Here is a 14719-nt window from a genome sequence, read left to right as displayed (position 1 = left end):
ACCATGCAAGAATATATCAAACCAGGTGCTCATCCAAAATATTCCCAAGTAGCTGGTGGGAATCCCCAAAATTTTGATATGCAAAAAGGTGCAACTTCATTATGAAGGTGTGCCAAGGCCTGTGCATTTAAAAATATAGTATATGGAGAAAATGAACTAGGAAGTATGGGCAATGAAATAAAAACTAATGAAAATGACAAAGAGATTTTAAAAACATGGGAAATATAGTGCAGGAGAAATCAATGAAGAATTAGAGAATGAGGAACAGGAATGAGTTTTCCTGATCCTAGTGTGTTAGCTCCTATGATACCTGTGCATTCTCCAGAAAATAGCACAGAACCCCATGTTATCCTAAAAATAGGAACACAAGTTTATGATTGTTTCTTAGACACAGGTGCTGCCAAATCTGTGTTGCAGAAATCCCCTGAAGAGTACAAAGTAGTGGGTTAAGTGGAAGTTGTGGACGTGACTACATACTCCATACAATAAAACTGAGGATTCAGTTTACATAAAAACTTTAAGTATTTAAATGTATTAGAGAAAGTATCATGGCTGCAATGCTCATATGTGAAAAAAGGAACAGCAGCAAAAGAGATTGCATCAGACAACAGTTTCAGTCAAAAGGCTATCAGAAGAAGAAATTATTCAAGAAGAAGAATGAAATGAAGACAGAGATCAAGATCAAGACAAAGGAGAAGACAATATAGAAGAAACAAAAATGATTGTAAAAAGGATGATTGAACTGTAACAAAGATATTGCAAAAAAAAAAAATCAACACAGAGAAGAGGAACATGGACTGATTATGGACATGATTCTTTGTGCCGTTCTAACACTATACACTTTCACTATAGTTGCAAACAAACACTACATAGTAACAACAGGAAGACAAGACAATAGCAGAGGAGATGACTTTAAAGATTTGGTAGGTATTCACTACAAAATAACATACACATATAGAACACATTTCTCACAAACTCAGCAACATCATAACCAGGTGATGACTATCCATAAAAATAAATAAATACAGATAAATCACCTTGGGAAAATAATAATAATTGTACACATGAAAATAATAAGATCTTATCTCACGGGAAGCTTTTATGTGTTCTAGGAGATAAAATCAAGAAAACATACATAACTTTCTAAAGGAAATCTTTAAGTTTTTCTTAGACTATCTTAAGGAGGGAAAGTTTATTTTCCTCCTGCAACATGTAAATATTTTATACATAACATATACATAGATATAGAAATTGTGCAGATCTATATATTTATATAGATGTGTATATAGTTAAATTATTACAAAATTTTGATTTTATTAGTTTAGTAAGTTGATTTTGAATTTAATGTAGTTAGTTTTGGTTTTCTGTATTAATGATAGGATAAGGTCTTAGCATAGTAAAAAGTTTAGTTTGAATTGTTCAAATAGGATTGGTAAAATGAAGTTTGCATGGGTTTTACACAGTTATTATTTTAGATAGACTAGTTTTTTTGTAAAACATTAGGTTGTAACTATTTTATTGTTTCAAAAGTTTTTCAACAGTTTGTATTTTGTATTTGCCATATTGAATTTCCGTAATTGTATGTTTTGCACTTGCATTTCTGCAAATATGTTTTCATTGATTATTTATTTTCATTGAAATTTTCTTTTCTTTCATTTATATCTTTAGTATAAGTTAGCATAAAGTATAGCAATAAGAATAGGACAAAATAAGCATAAGATTAAGACTATTTTTAGGAAATATAATAATAGGGTTAGGTATAGCTTTAGAATTACATAGAATAGCAAGCAAGGGGGAAAATTGTAAGGATGATACTAGAAAATGGCAGTTGGTAGAGACACACTCTCAGAGACTCTCTCTCAGGGCTGGAGGAGGTAACATCTTTGCCTCTCTCTCTCTCTGTCTGAGGGAAAGACCTGAAGGAGCTCAGTGTTTTCCTTTCCCAACTTGGGAAACACTATTGAATATCTATTGTGGTTTTAAAATAGATTGTTTAACTTTGAGAAGAACAAAGAAAATTTGGTCTTTGGTTTGGATTCTGAGTCTTAACAGATTTGATTAAGTCTGTTAAGAATCAAGATTCTTGTTGAGACTCAACCAGCTAGCTTTTGCTATTTTATAATTTGAAGGTGAAGTTAAGAATTACAAGAATAATAGAGGTAGTTTTTATTTAGATAGTATAAATTTGGGTTAGTCAGATCAGGGAGGAGTAGTGTAGCCTGTGAAACACAGGAGAAGAGGTTCCTTGCAGAACCTGGGAGTTTATTTGGATGGATTTAGAATCCCTTAGAATTAGAAATTCTTTTTTATCCTTATATATTTCAATAAATATTTTATTTTTACAATAAGAGTCTCTTTAGTATCCTTGCACCTGGCCTTGAAGGGAAGTTCACATTTGAGCGTTACTTAATCACTGAAGATACTTTTGATTACCTCTATCAAAAATATCCAGACAGTTTTCAACCTATATTGAACAGTTTTTCCATCTAATTATTTTATTTTTATAATTTGTCACTTATTTTTTACACTAGGGGATTTTGGCTTAGGATTATAGGGGCACAGTGCCCTAAGGACTTTGAATGGAAACCACTAGGTGTGTAATGGTAATAGTACCGAATTGCAAATTCAAATTCGAGTTCAAAGCCACCACTGTTCAACAGTATATCCCACCCTGCTCCTGGATGCCAATTTCCATATATAATCACACACACACACATTTTTTTTAACCCATATCTCCCATCTTAGAATCAATACTGTACATTGGTTCTAAGGCAGAAGAGCAGTAAGGGCTAGGCAATGGGGGTCAAGTGACTTGCCCAGGGTCACACAGCTAGGAAGTGTCTGAGGCCAGATTTGAACCTATGACCTCCCATCTCTAGACCTGACTCTCAATCGACTGAGCTACCCAGCTGCTCCCCATACACACACATTTTTTAAAGAATGTTTGTTATGATTATTTCAGTTCATCTGTTATGATAAGAAATTAGAAATTGTCAAGGTAAATTTCTTGACATGGTAATAAATTCAGAACTAGAAGAGCCTTTCCAGATTATTTGGTCAAACACTCTCTCCATATAAAGATGGCAAACAATTTGTTCAAGGTAACAGTATTAAGTGGAAGAGTCAGTATTTTGGACTAGGTCCTCTGACTCAGTGGTTTGAGTTCTCCCTGTTGTGTCATGGCACAGTTTAGTTTCCTTAACCAACAAAAATTCCACTGAGAGGAAAGGAGTGAAGTGCTAGACTTTGAGTCTTAAAGATTGGTGTTTCAAGTCCTATCTCAGGCAGTGTGATTCTAGACAAATCACTTTTTTTTTTTGCTGAGTCTCAGTTTTCTCCTCTAAAAATGGAAATTATAATAGCATTGACCTCAAAGATTTGTGGTTATGATCAAATGAAAGAATATATATGTATATATAAATCACTTTGCCAATCGTAATGTACCATATAAATGTAAGTTCTTATTATGCTGGTATTCATTGTTAGAGAGGAAGAATGATTATCACAGCATGAGAGCTAGAAAGAAATGTATGAAATGCATTGAAGGACAAGAAAATGCCTATTCTTTCCAGTCTTTTCAATAACCAAGTGATAAAACCTATTCTAATTAGCTTGGGAGCCTTGGAATTAAAGCTGTTCCAAAAAGATAAGTTATTGCTGTTCAGTAAGACCTTTTGTCTTTTCTCTTCTTTTCTTAATGTTTTTTATTATTATTTTTTTAATTTTAGTTTTCCCAAGATTGTATCACCTGATTCCAGATGGTGAAATTACCAGCATTAAGATCACTCGAGTGGATCCTAATGAAAGCCTGGCCATCAGGGTTGTGGGAGGCAATGAAACTCCCTTAGTCCATATTATTATACAACATATTTATAGAGATGGAGTGATTGCCAGAGATGGAAGATTACTACCAGGGGACATGATATTAAAGGTATAGAAATCACTTGCTATATGGTTATTAAATGAATGAACTGCAATTTTCCTGTGTATTTCCTAATTATAAGATCTTTACTTTTTGTCTTAGAATTGATTCTAAGTATTGGTTCCAAGACAGAAGAGCAGCAAGGGCTAGGCAATTGGGGTTTAATGACTTGCCCAGGGTCACACACTAGGAAGTGTCTGAAGCCAGATTTGACCCCCTCCCATCTTAAGGCCTGACTTTCTATCCACTGAGCCACCCAGCTGCCCCTTTTCCTGTGTATTTCTCTTACAACGTGGCCAGTTAAATCTTGCAGATGGATCTTTCTCTCTGTGTATGTCCCTGTCCTCACTGTGTCTTAGTTTTTCTTTCTCTGCTTTTATTTCTGTGTATCTATGATAGAATCATAGAAACACTGAATCCAGAGTCAGAAGAAACTTCAGGGATTTCCAAGCACCAATTATCTCTGCAACATCTCGCATAACAGGTCACCTAGCCTCCATTTAAATACTTACAGTGACAGAGAACTCATAACCTCCTGAGCCAGTAGGCCCATTCCAGTTTTTGCATATCTCTAATTGTTAAGAGGCTTTCTTTCATTTCCCTTCTCTTCCTTCAATTGACTGTGAGGCATCTAGGTAGCACAGTGGATACGTAGTCCAAAGACCCAAGTTCAAAGCACTTCTTAGCAATGACCTTGGACAAGTCACTTAACCTCTGCCAGTAAAATGGGGGTAATAATAGCGCTTTTCTCCCAGGGTTGTAGTGAGCATAAGGAAAGAAAAATATTTGTAAAGCCTTTTGCAAAGGCTATACAAATGTTAGTTATTATTATTGTTATTTTCATCATTATCATTATATCAAAGAATTGTTTTGCAAATTAGCATGCAAAGTTGTAGTTAATAAATACTTTATAAGCATCCACTTTATGCAAGTGGCTATACTGGCTAAGGTGGCTATAAAGAGAAATAAGACCCAGTCCCCATCCTTTTTGAGTTGACAGTCTAGGGAAAGTCAGTGTGTGTGTGTGTGGGGGACCTGGCAGGTTACTAAAGGAGGTGAATAGTACATACAAATGGCTTTATTAGAATGGAAAAATGGAATTTGTTCAGTGGCTAAGAGCGATAATTATGCATGCCAAACATGAGATGGTGCTTTATGGTTACGAAGCACTTGTAACTATGTATAAGTTCATAGGAATTCAGAGGAGGTAGAAATAAAGATAAAAGGAGAATAGTTTGAAATGAATCTTCCAGAGTTATTTATTTTTACAATGTTGAGGGAAAGAAAATAAATGGAAATTAGTTTAAAATGCATAAATAAATGCCGAGACCCATTGTTTGTAGAAAACTCTTTATGCAAAAAAAAAAAAATAGTCTAGAACCCATTGTCAATTTGTGAAATTCTTTTTCCTTGACCATTACAAGTGTCTTAATTGTATTAAACTAATTTTAAAAAAGTTTTTAATGTATGTATGGTAGCATCTCTTTTTTTTATTGAAAATTTTTGATTAATTAATTTAGAATATTTTTCCATGGCTACATGATTCATGTTCTTTCCCTCCCCTCATCCTATTCCCCCTTCCATAGCCAATGAGCAATTCCACAAATCATTGATCAAGACCTATTTCCATATTATTGATATTTGCACCAGGATAATCATTTAGAGTCTACATCCCCAATTATATCCCCATCAACCCATGTGATCAAGCAGTTGTTTTGCTTCCGTATTTCTACTCCAACAGTTCTTCCTCTGGATGTGGATAGTGTTCTCTCATAAGTCGCTCCGAATAGTTCTGGATCATTACATTGCTGATAGTAGAGAAGTCCATTACATTTGATTGTACCACAGTGTATTGAGAGCCAAGCTTAGAGACAGGAGGTCCTGGCTTCATATCTGGCCTCAGACACTTCCAAGCTGTGTGACCCTGGTCAAGTCTCTTAACCCTCATTGCCTAGCCCTTCCCATTCTTCTGACTTAGAACCAGCATGCAGTATTGATTCTAATGTGGATGGTAAGGGTTTAAAAAAAAATGTTCCCTTGAGAACTGTGCCCTAAAACATGTAGCTTTTTATGGGCTTTGGCTAGAGTTTGAAGACAGAAAGGCCCCCTGTGCTTTTTCATAAGTAGCTCTGAATTGCTTATAAAATGAATGGCAGAGTAGGAGACCAGGGCCAATCTCCCCCTGTTAGTCTTCTCCTCGAGCTATGATTGGACAAGGATGTAGTGCATCTACTGTTTCTGATTAAACAACCTCCTCCATCTCCACCCCCATTCCTCTGCTTTCTTTGCTGGGGATCCAGAAGATGCTCTCTGAGTATACACACGCACACTGGGTGAAATTGGTTTGTAAGTTAGTTCCAAAGTTCCCCTAAGGAATAACTGCCAGGAAAAGAAATCTCACCCGCTAGGGAAATCCAGGCCACTTGTTTCTCCTTTGTCATGGTTTCAGCCTCAGGACCATTAAACTCCTGAGCTGCTGTGAAATTGTTTTCTTCCAGAGTGGTGATGAACTTTCAGGGTACAACCTTTCAGGCAGGGACTGTTTGGAAAAGAGTAATTAAAAGCAGAAAGCCCCTTCCATCGTTATTGTTACCCTACTCAGGTTTGCATGTTTTCAGGGCATTTTATGGCATTTCTAAATGCTCTCATGTTGTGTAGACTATATATGTTTATTTACACATATATAAATATAGATATATATCTTTAAAAGCTCTTATTTATTTCAGTTTGACTTAATCCTGCAAAGATTTCTCTCTGAATGAAAAAAGAGGGAAGGGAAGAAAGACTTACCACATTTCTTTAGACCCAGCATAGAGTTTTGTTTAAATAGATAGAAACTGCAAACTCAAGGCTGTTCAGTTGTACAGGATGGCTGGGTATGGATGGGTCGCAGTCTGTGCTGGTGGAAAGAGTATTGATCGCAGCTCAGATCTGTTCATAATGGCCAACTGGATAATGAGCTTTTCTGATATTAGGTTGATACTTGGGCAGTGTGTTACTGGACCAGTAATTGAAAAAAAATTTTAAACAGTTATCTTCTCTCTTACTAAATATTGGGGCCAAGGTAAAAGAACCATAAGGGTTAGGCAGTTGGAATGAAGTGACTCCTCCAGGGCTGCACAGTGGCCCAAGACTCAATGTCTTCCAGGAGTAACAATATTAGTTCATATATATATATATATATATATATATATATATATATATATATATATATATATATATATATCAATGTATGTCTATCTTTTTAAAGATTTGCAAAGCACTTTACATATATTGTCTCAGTTGTTCCTCACAATCTATGGAATAGATAACAATTACTATCCTTGTTTGTACAAATAAGGAGACTGATGCCTATGATGATTAAGTGATTTGCCCAGGGTCCCATAGTTTTAGTGTCTGAGACTGGATTCAAACTCAGGTTTAGCATGCTATCTACCTCGCTGCCTTGAAGACAGAGTTTGTGTACCAGGATGAGGCATCAACGGAAGTCTTTAACAAACAAATTGCCCATTTGTTTATTTGAGGGAAGGGGGAACCTATGATTTCATCCATGCAGGAAGTTGTTGGTTGTGAATCAGCTTCCATAGATACAGATGAACAATTCCCACAGCTGAACTTTTAGAGAACTGGACTCTTAATGTACCAACCTGAACGGTAGCTTACCACTCTTCTTTAATTAAAAACGGTATATATTTTTAAATTGGTATTTCTTTTATCCAGAAGTATATTTATTTATACATTTCAATTTCTACAGTTTACAATTTTCTTTCTTCACAAAACTCTCAGTTAAGGTAGGCATTATTAAATCCCACTTAAAGATAAGTAAAGTTCAGAAAGGTCACATGATGAGAAGCCTCATGCTTCTGAAAGTACACTGAAGACATACTGTTTATTTTTCTTCGGATTATGTTGACATGTTTACTGGATTGTGAGGCAGGAGAGACCTGAGGATCTGCTTGTGTGACCTGAGGGCTTTTGGGAGCACCACAGGTCAAAAACATCAAGTAAATGCTAGTTATTATTAATATTATGAGTGGTAGGAGTAGAACTTATTGGGATCTTCTGAGTAAAATCCCAGAGCTCCTGAGGCCCAGGATAAAGTAACAGTAAAACCAATGAGGAACATACCTAGGAACAGTTCTGGAAAATGTGGGGATTAAATACAAGAACAGGAGAGATGGATCTTTGAAGGAAAGGCTGCAAGAGATTTTATTTGACTTGAATTCAATGAAACAAATTCATTCAATCAATAAACATTTGTTTGCTTCTCCCTCCCCACCTTAAATTCTTACTTTCTGTCCTAGTAACAACTCTAAGGCAGAAGAGAAAGGACTAGGCAATTGAGATTAAGTGACTTGCCCAAGGTGACACAGCTAGGAAGTGTCTGAGGCCAGATTTAACCAGAGTCCTCCCAACTTTAGGACTGGCACTCTTCCACTATGTGAATTAGCTGCCCCCTAAACATTTGTTATGTGCCAGGCCCTGGAGATACAAAGTCACTGTCACAAGAAGGTTATGTTCTATCAGGGGGAAAGAGCATTTATTAAAATAGCACCTAGTAGTAAGGGACCATGCTAGACTCTGGAGATAGACACAATTCAGAGATAGTCTTGGCTATCAAAAAGCTTGCATTCTACTGAGGAGTAAGACATGAGGTAAGTACAAGATGATCTAAGTTGAGAAGAAAGTACCTATGTGGTGGTAGGGATATCTGTATGCCCATGGCCATGTATGAATGATACTTGTTTAAAAAAGAACAAAAAGAATAAAGGAAGGGAAGAAAGGAAGGACAGAAGGAGAGAAGAAGCATGGAGGGAGGGAGGGAAGGAAGGAAGGAAGGAGGGAAAGAAGGAGGGAAGGAATGAGGGAAGGAGGGAAGGAGGGAAGGAATGAGGGAAGGAGGGAAGGAGAGAGGAAAGGAAAACTGTGCTCTTGGTGCCCATGCCCTGACTTTGCATTCCTTTGCCCTTAGGTCAATGGTATGGACATCAGCAGTGTGCCTCACAACTATGCCCTGAGACTCCTAAGACAGCCTTGCCAGGTGCTCCGGCTGACAGTCCTAAGGGAACAAAGGTACCGCAGCAGGACCAGTGGATTGGCACTTGAGACTCAGAGCCCCCATGATGACAGTTTTCATGTGATCCTGAACAAAAGCAGCCCAGAAGAGCAGCTTGGGATCAAACTGGTGCGCAAGGTGGATGAACCTGGAGTGTTCATTTTCAACCTCCTGGATGGTGGTGTAGCCGATCGGCATGGTCAGCTAGAGGAGAATGACCGAGTTTTAGCCATTAATGGACATGACCTTCGGTATGGCAGCCCAGAAAGAGCTGCCCAGCTGATCCAGGTGGGTCATAGTGGTCACTCTCTGAACCTTCTTAATCCTCTTGGAATACCAGTATCCTTCCATCCCAAGCCATCCCTCTTACATCCAAATATAACTTGCCATAACTCTTTAGGGGAGAAAAGGCTAGAATTTGTACATGTTTTCTCCAGGGATTGTTGCTGTGAATGTTCCTCGTGAGAGCTGACCTCTAGCAACATGAAAATTGCCCAGTTGTTACAATGATCAGTCCATTTGACTATAAATATTGGTAGGGTTGTGTCCTAAAAAGAGTGCCAGGGACTTGTGTTCCAATCCTGGATCTAACATTAGTTATGTGTCACTAGCAATTTGATTTTTTGAAACTCAGTGATTTCACCTATAAAATGAGAATAATGATATTAGTTCTGTCTACCTCATAGGGGTTCTATGGGGAAGTATTTTGTAATTTCTAAAGTGCTGTAGAAAGGTGAGTTGTTATTATTTATTATCATTATTTATAACTGAACTTATGATTTCATTGGCACAGTGAATTCCTGATGAGGAGACTCTCTCTACAAGGCAAACTGGTATCTGTTATGAAATTAATAGTGTTAGAAAGTTGATTTGAAACCCTGAGAATTTCAGTGATTTGCCCAGATTTGGCCAGTCAGTATGAACCAGAGGAGGGATTTGAACCTAGGTCTTCTTAACTCCTAGACCCATTCTTTATCCACCACATCATGCCATAATGCAGTACTGGAAGGTGTGTAACAATACTGGGGATTTCCCATCTTCACATAGTTGAGTTTAGGGAGGTCTGATTTGCCTTAATGATAACTAAGATGAAATGCACACTATCCTCAGTGATCCAGGATCCTTGCCTATTCTGGCCCATTCTTGCAAGAAATCCCCATGTAGCCTTTTTTAGGAGTGGTAGAAACAAAGGCTACTTTAGGGTAAGACTAAGTCTTAGGTTCTCTTTGGAGGAGCCCTACCTGGAACAGATAAGAGCCTCACGAGCACGCCATCCCCTTTACTTACTCCTCTTTCTATACCCCACCCCACCACTCCCAGGTTGCCATGAGTAGCATTGAGATAATATTATTAATTTCATTAGGCAGATAGTAGCCCTCGTATTGATGCAGAAGTCACATCCTTGAGTCTAAGTAGGATATAACTGAGGCCCAACATGAGTGTTGCTGATGTTTGCTTTTTTTTTTAACTCTTTTGATATTTCTTAGAGTCATTATACTTTTGTAGACTTTGTACAAAAGCATTCCTATAAAGGTCAGCAAAGGAAATCCTCTCTGGGGGCCCAGACTCTAAACTGTATTTCATACTATCCTGAATTTATAGAATCATAGGAGGCTGATAAAAATTACCAGTAATCTGGCACCATTTATGGAGAGACCAGCACACTATGTGACATAATCCCTGCCCTCAAGGAATAGTCCTTCTAAGGTTCTATCTAAGAAAGGCTGCCTTAGTCTCCTGCTATTTTCTTAGATGTTGCTTCATTTATATTTGCTTATCTGAACGCATGTGAAGGGAACTAAAGAACGTGTGGTGATATTTCTATTTAATGATGAGGCAATCGAGTCCCGGAGCAGTGAAGTGACTTACCTGATGTCACATCATTCATCAGGTGCAGGAATCCCTTCTTTTTTGACCTTGGCTTTAAAGAGGAGCACAGTATAATGGTGCTCTCTCCTCTGGGTGCTGTGACAGACTCTCCCCCCCCAGGGGCCAAACACAGAGCAAACACAGAGCAAAGTCAGAATCCCTTTCTGGAGGCAAATGGTTGGCTCAGGCAGTAATGAAGCTGTCCCCTGTCAGCTCCACCTCCCAGGGATTCCTCATGAAATCATTTGCCAAGAGTATCAACAGTGAATCCTCTTTTAAATGCCATTTGTCCCCATGGCACTCTGTAGTTTTTCTCTTCCTTCTTTGAGGCCCCAGGCCTTTGAAGGCTCCTTGGAGAATCTTAAACAGCTGGCTAAACAACTTTGAAATAAAGCACTATTTGCATGCAATGAGGATGGGCAACTCAATGTTGGTACCATTCCACAGGCACATAACAGGCCCAAAGCATGAAAATGGAAAACTCGTTGCAAAGGAAAAGGCCATTCTGATTTTCCTTTTGTTCAAGTCACATGTGGTGTAATTTTAGATTCAGGAGAATAACCACACTACAACAAACTATCTGTAGGCCTTCAAATAGTTAGAGTCTGTTTTGGGGCTTTTGACTTTTATCTGCGCCATATCCAATGCATTTTAAGTTTTAAGAAGAAAAAAAACATCTCAGATATCATACTCCAACAACTGAGTGTACGGAGACAACTCACCATCTTTGTCAGTTGAAAAGATCTTAATTGAATTCAGGATTTTTCCTCTTAACTTATTAAGAGAGGCAAAAATGAAAACAAAAAACCCAACTGTATTCCAAGGTTGTTAATTTTTTTTTAACGAAATCTTGCTTAACAATGGGAATTTCTCAAAACATTTCTTTTTGCTTACTAAACAGAACCAGTTTGCTTTATGAGCAGGAGAGTGGGCTGGGGAAGATACCACCAAAAAGCTGGTTGGGGAAGCAATGGAAAAAATGAAACACTGTTGAAAACACCCAGCTAAGTAAGCCCTTGTTAATCCTCAAATGTGGATATTTCTACGATTCTTGTAATACACCCCAGGCTGAGGTGGGGGTGAGGAAAAGGGGGATGGAACTAAACAGACTGCCTCATGAAAGGGAAAAGGTCAGATTTCCAACCAATCCTCAGCCATCCTTGGTCTGGTGTGTGTACTTCATGAATCACATTTGCCTAACAGAAGAATTCCCAGACAGCATGTCCTTTTGGTCCTGTTTTCTCTTAAGGTACCACGCACTCTGGTTCTTTCCACATGATTTCAGGGAAGAGTTATTACAGAAGAAGCCACAAATGTTTTGAATTGGACAGAATACATTTGTTGGGTCTCAACCTCTGCTTACTCAACAGTGGCCCTCATTCTGCCAGACCCCAAATGTTGGGCCCAGAGTAAAGGGGGGCCCAGGCATGAGAGAACTGAAAGTTTCAAGTTATGTGAAGGTCATTTCCTTAGCAACTGGGATGTAATTCTGCCTTCCCTCCAGGGTCAGTTTCTTAATAACTTTGAAAACATCAGTCATGTGATCAGTTTAAATGAAGGCTACAGTAGAATTGCTGAAATCTGCAGTTTTCTATCCAAAATGGGCATATCAGTAATAAAAGTTTAGGTCATTGTCTCAGATTTTGTTTTAAGAGATCTTTTGGATGATTTGGCCTGACCCCTTCTTGAACAGGTGAGGAAACTAAGCCCTCAAAAGTATATGAAGTAGCAGAATCATGATTCAAACCATACTAATCAGTTCATAAAAACAAGTCATTCATTCATTTATACACAAGTGATGAGAATGGATGTAATTGTAGTGAGAATCACACTGATTATGGAATTCTTTCACCAAAGAATTTGGTTCTGAACTCATAATTTCTTCAGTGTGGAAACTCCTTCTGTTAGTGCAGGTCAGCCACAGAGTCACCCAGACACTTGGAGTTCACTCATTCTTTCATTCATTCATTCGTTCATTTATTTCTTTTTAAACCCTTACAACCATTTTAAGACAGAAGGGCAAGAGCTATGCAAATACAGTTAAATGACTCACCTAGAGTCACATAATTTGGAAGTGTCTGAGGCTAGATTTGAACTCAGGTTGTAACCAACTCCAGGCACTAAGAGTTTAAATCAATATATAAATATTTATCCAGTGCCAGGCATTGTGGGATACAAAAAGATCAGTCCCTGATCTCAACAAGTTCAGAATCTAATGGAGGAGAAAATATGCAAATAAATATATATAAAGCAAGATATATATAAGATAAATTAACAGATAGAAGACCCTGGAATTAAGAGGGGTTGTGGAAGGATTCTTGTACAATTTTAGTTGGGACATACGGGAAGCCAGAAGGCAAAGATAAAGGAGAGCATTTCAGGAATGGGAGATGGCCAGAGAAAATATGAGAACTGAAAAGATGGAATATCTTCTTTGTGGAACATCTGGGTGGCCAATGTCAGTGAATCAAAGAAAGCAAGTTGGGAGATGAGGTATAAGAAGATTAGAAATGTAGGAGGGAGCTAGGATGAACTTTGAATGCCAGAAGATTTTATATTTGATCTTGGTGGTGATAAAGAGCTTCTAGAATTTATTAAGATGGGAAATGGGAGAGGGAGGGGTGATGGTCAGACCTTCACTTTAGAAAAATGACTTTAGTGGCTGAATGGAAGATGAACTGGAATGGAAAGAGACTTGAGGCAGGCACACCCAGTGGTAGGCTATTGAAATAGTCCAGGTTGAGGTGATGAAGGTCTACATCAGACTGGCAGCAGTCAGAGGATAGAAGAGGCCATATTTGAGAGACTTTACAAAGGTGAAATGAATGGGTCTTGGCACTAGCTTGGATTTGGGGAAGGTAGAGAGAATGAGGAGTCAAGGATGACCCTTAAATTGAGCTGGGTGGACTGAGAGGATAGTGTTGCCTTCTACAGTAACAGGGATGGTTAGACAGATGAGGAATTCAGAGAGAAAGATGTGTTTTAAATATGTTATGTTTAAGATATCTATTGGATGGACATCCATTTGGAGATGTCTGAAAGCAGTTGGAGGTTGGGTAAAGGAACAGCTTACAATGATACAGCTATACTAGACTTAACAAAGGATTTCCAGTTCTCCAATACTATTTACTTAGAAATTTCAGTCTTATCCAGTTAAAGATTTAGCAACATAGACTACAAAGTTAGATGTCTTTTTAATGCATAATTTAAGACTTTTTAGGTACCATCTTGTCTTAAAGACTCCTCACTGTGCAGGAACCTAATAAAAATTTAAAGACCACAGGATGGGAAAGGTGGCATTTTGGATTACACTGCATACTGTCTTGGGAGCAGCAATACAGATTTCTTAGAATTTAGAACTATGACAATTTCTCTGGTAGAAGTTAGTATGCAGTCTTGGTCTTTTTCTTGCTTCTTTGTTAGTGTCCCTACATTGACTAACATTTGATTTTGTCTTGTCCTTTGATGTGTGCTGCCATACAGCCTTCCTAAGGTGAGCACCCAACAAAAAGATACCAGGATACTTCAGCAGATGCTGTAAAGAGAAATATAATGGATCTGTGGGGAGGCAGGGGGCCAGAAGGCCAGGGGAAGATCCTAAATGGGGTAGGTAGAACAATGACAAAGACTTACCTGAGAAAATGAAAGCAGCGTTATCTACATCAAGAACAAAACTGCACGAAACATGGAGCCAGAGTAACTGTGAGCTCTGATTTACTGGCCTCTGAGTGCTACAAGTAAGATTCTTGGGGTCTGTGCCAGCTCATTTCCTTCTTAGTCAATCAATCAAATCAATCAACAAACAATTGTATATTATGTATCAGGAGTTGTGTTGGGCTTCTGAGACTAAAATGCTCTCAAGGACTTTAGTT

The 14719-nt window shown here is 38.1% G+C and overlaps 1 protein-coding gene across 8 annotated transcripts in view; it reads left to right on the top strand.

The window, feature by feature from the left end:
* The window catches only part of LNX1 (ligand of numb-protein X 1), a 254018-nt gene that overhangs the window by 188020 nt on the left and 51279 nt on the right, over positions 1–14719 (top strand). For all 8 annotated transcript variants that reach the window (XM_016423250.2, XM_056802619.1, XM_056802620.1 and 5 more), the window contains 2 exons: positions 3729–3931; positions 8895–9266. In XM_016423250.2, the coding sequence (XP_016278736.2) occupies positions 3729–3931; positions 8895–9266 (575 nt within the window). The remainder of the gene's footprint in view (positions 1–3728; positions 3932–8894; positions 9267–14719) is intronic.

Source organism: Monodelphis domestica, chromosome 6 (genome assembly GCF_027887165.1).
Source record: "Monodelphis domestica isolate mMonDom1 chromosome 6, mMonDom1.pri, whole genome shotgun sequence".
NCBI classification, from domain to species: Eukaryota; Metazoa; Chordata; class Mammalia; order Didelphimorphia; family Didelphidae; genus Monodelphis; species Monodelphis domestica.
This window is presented reverse-complemented; position numbering and strand designations above follow the sequence as displayed.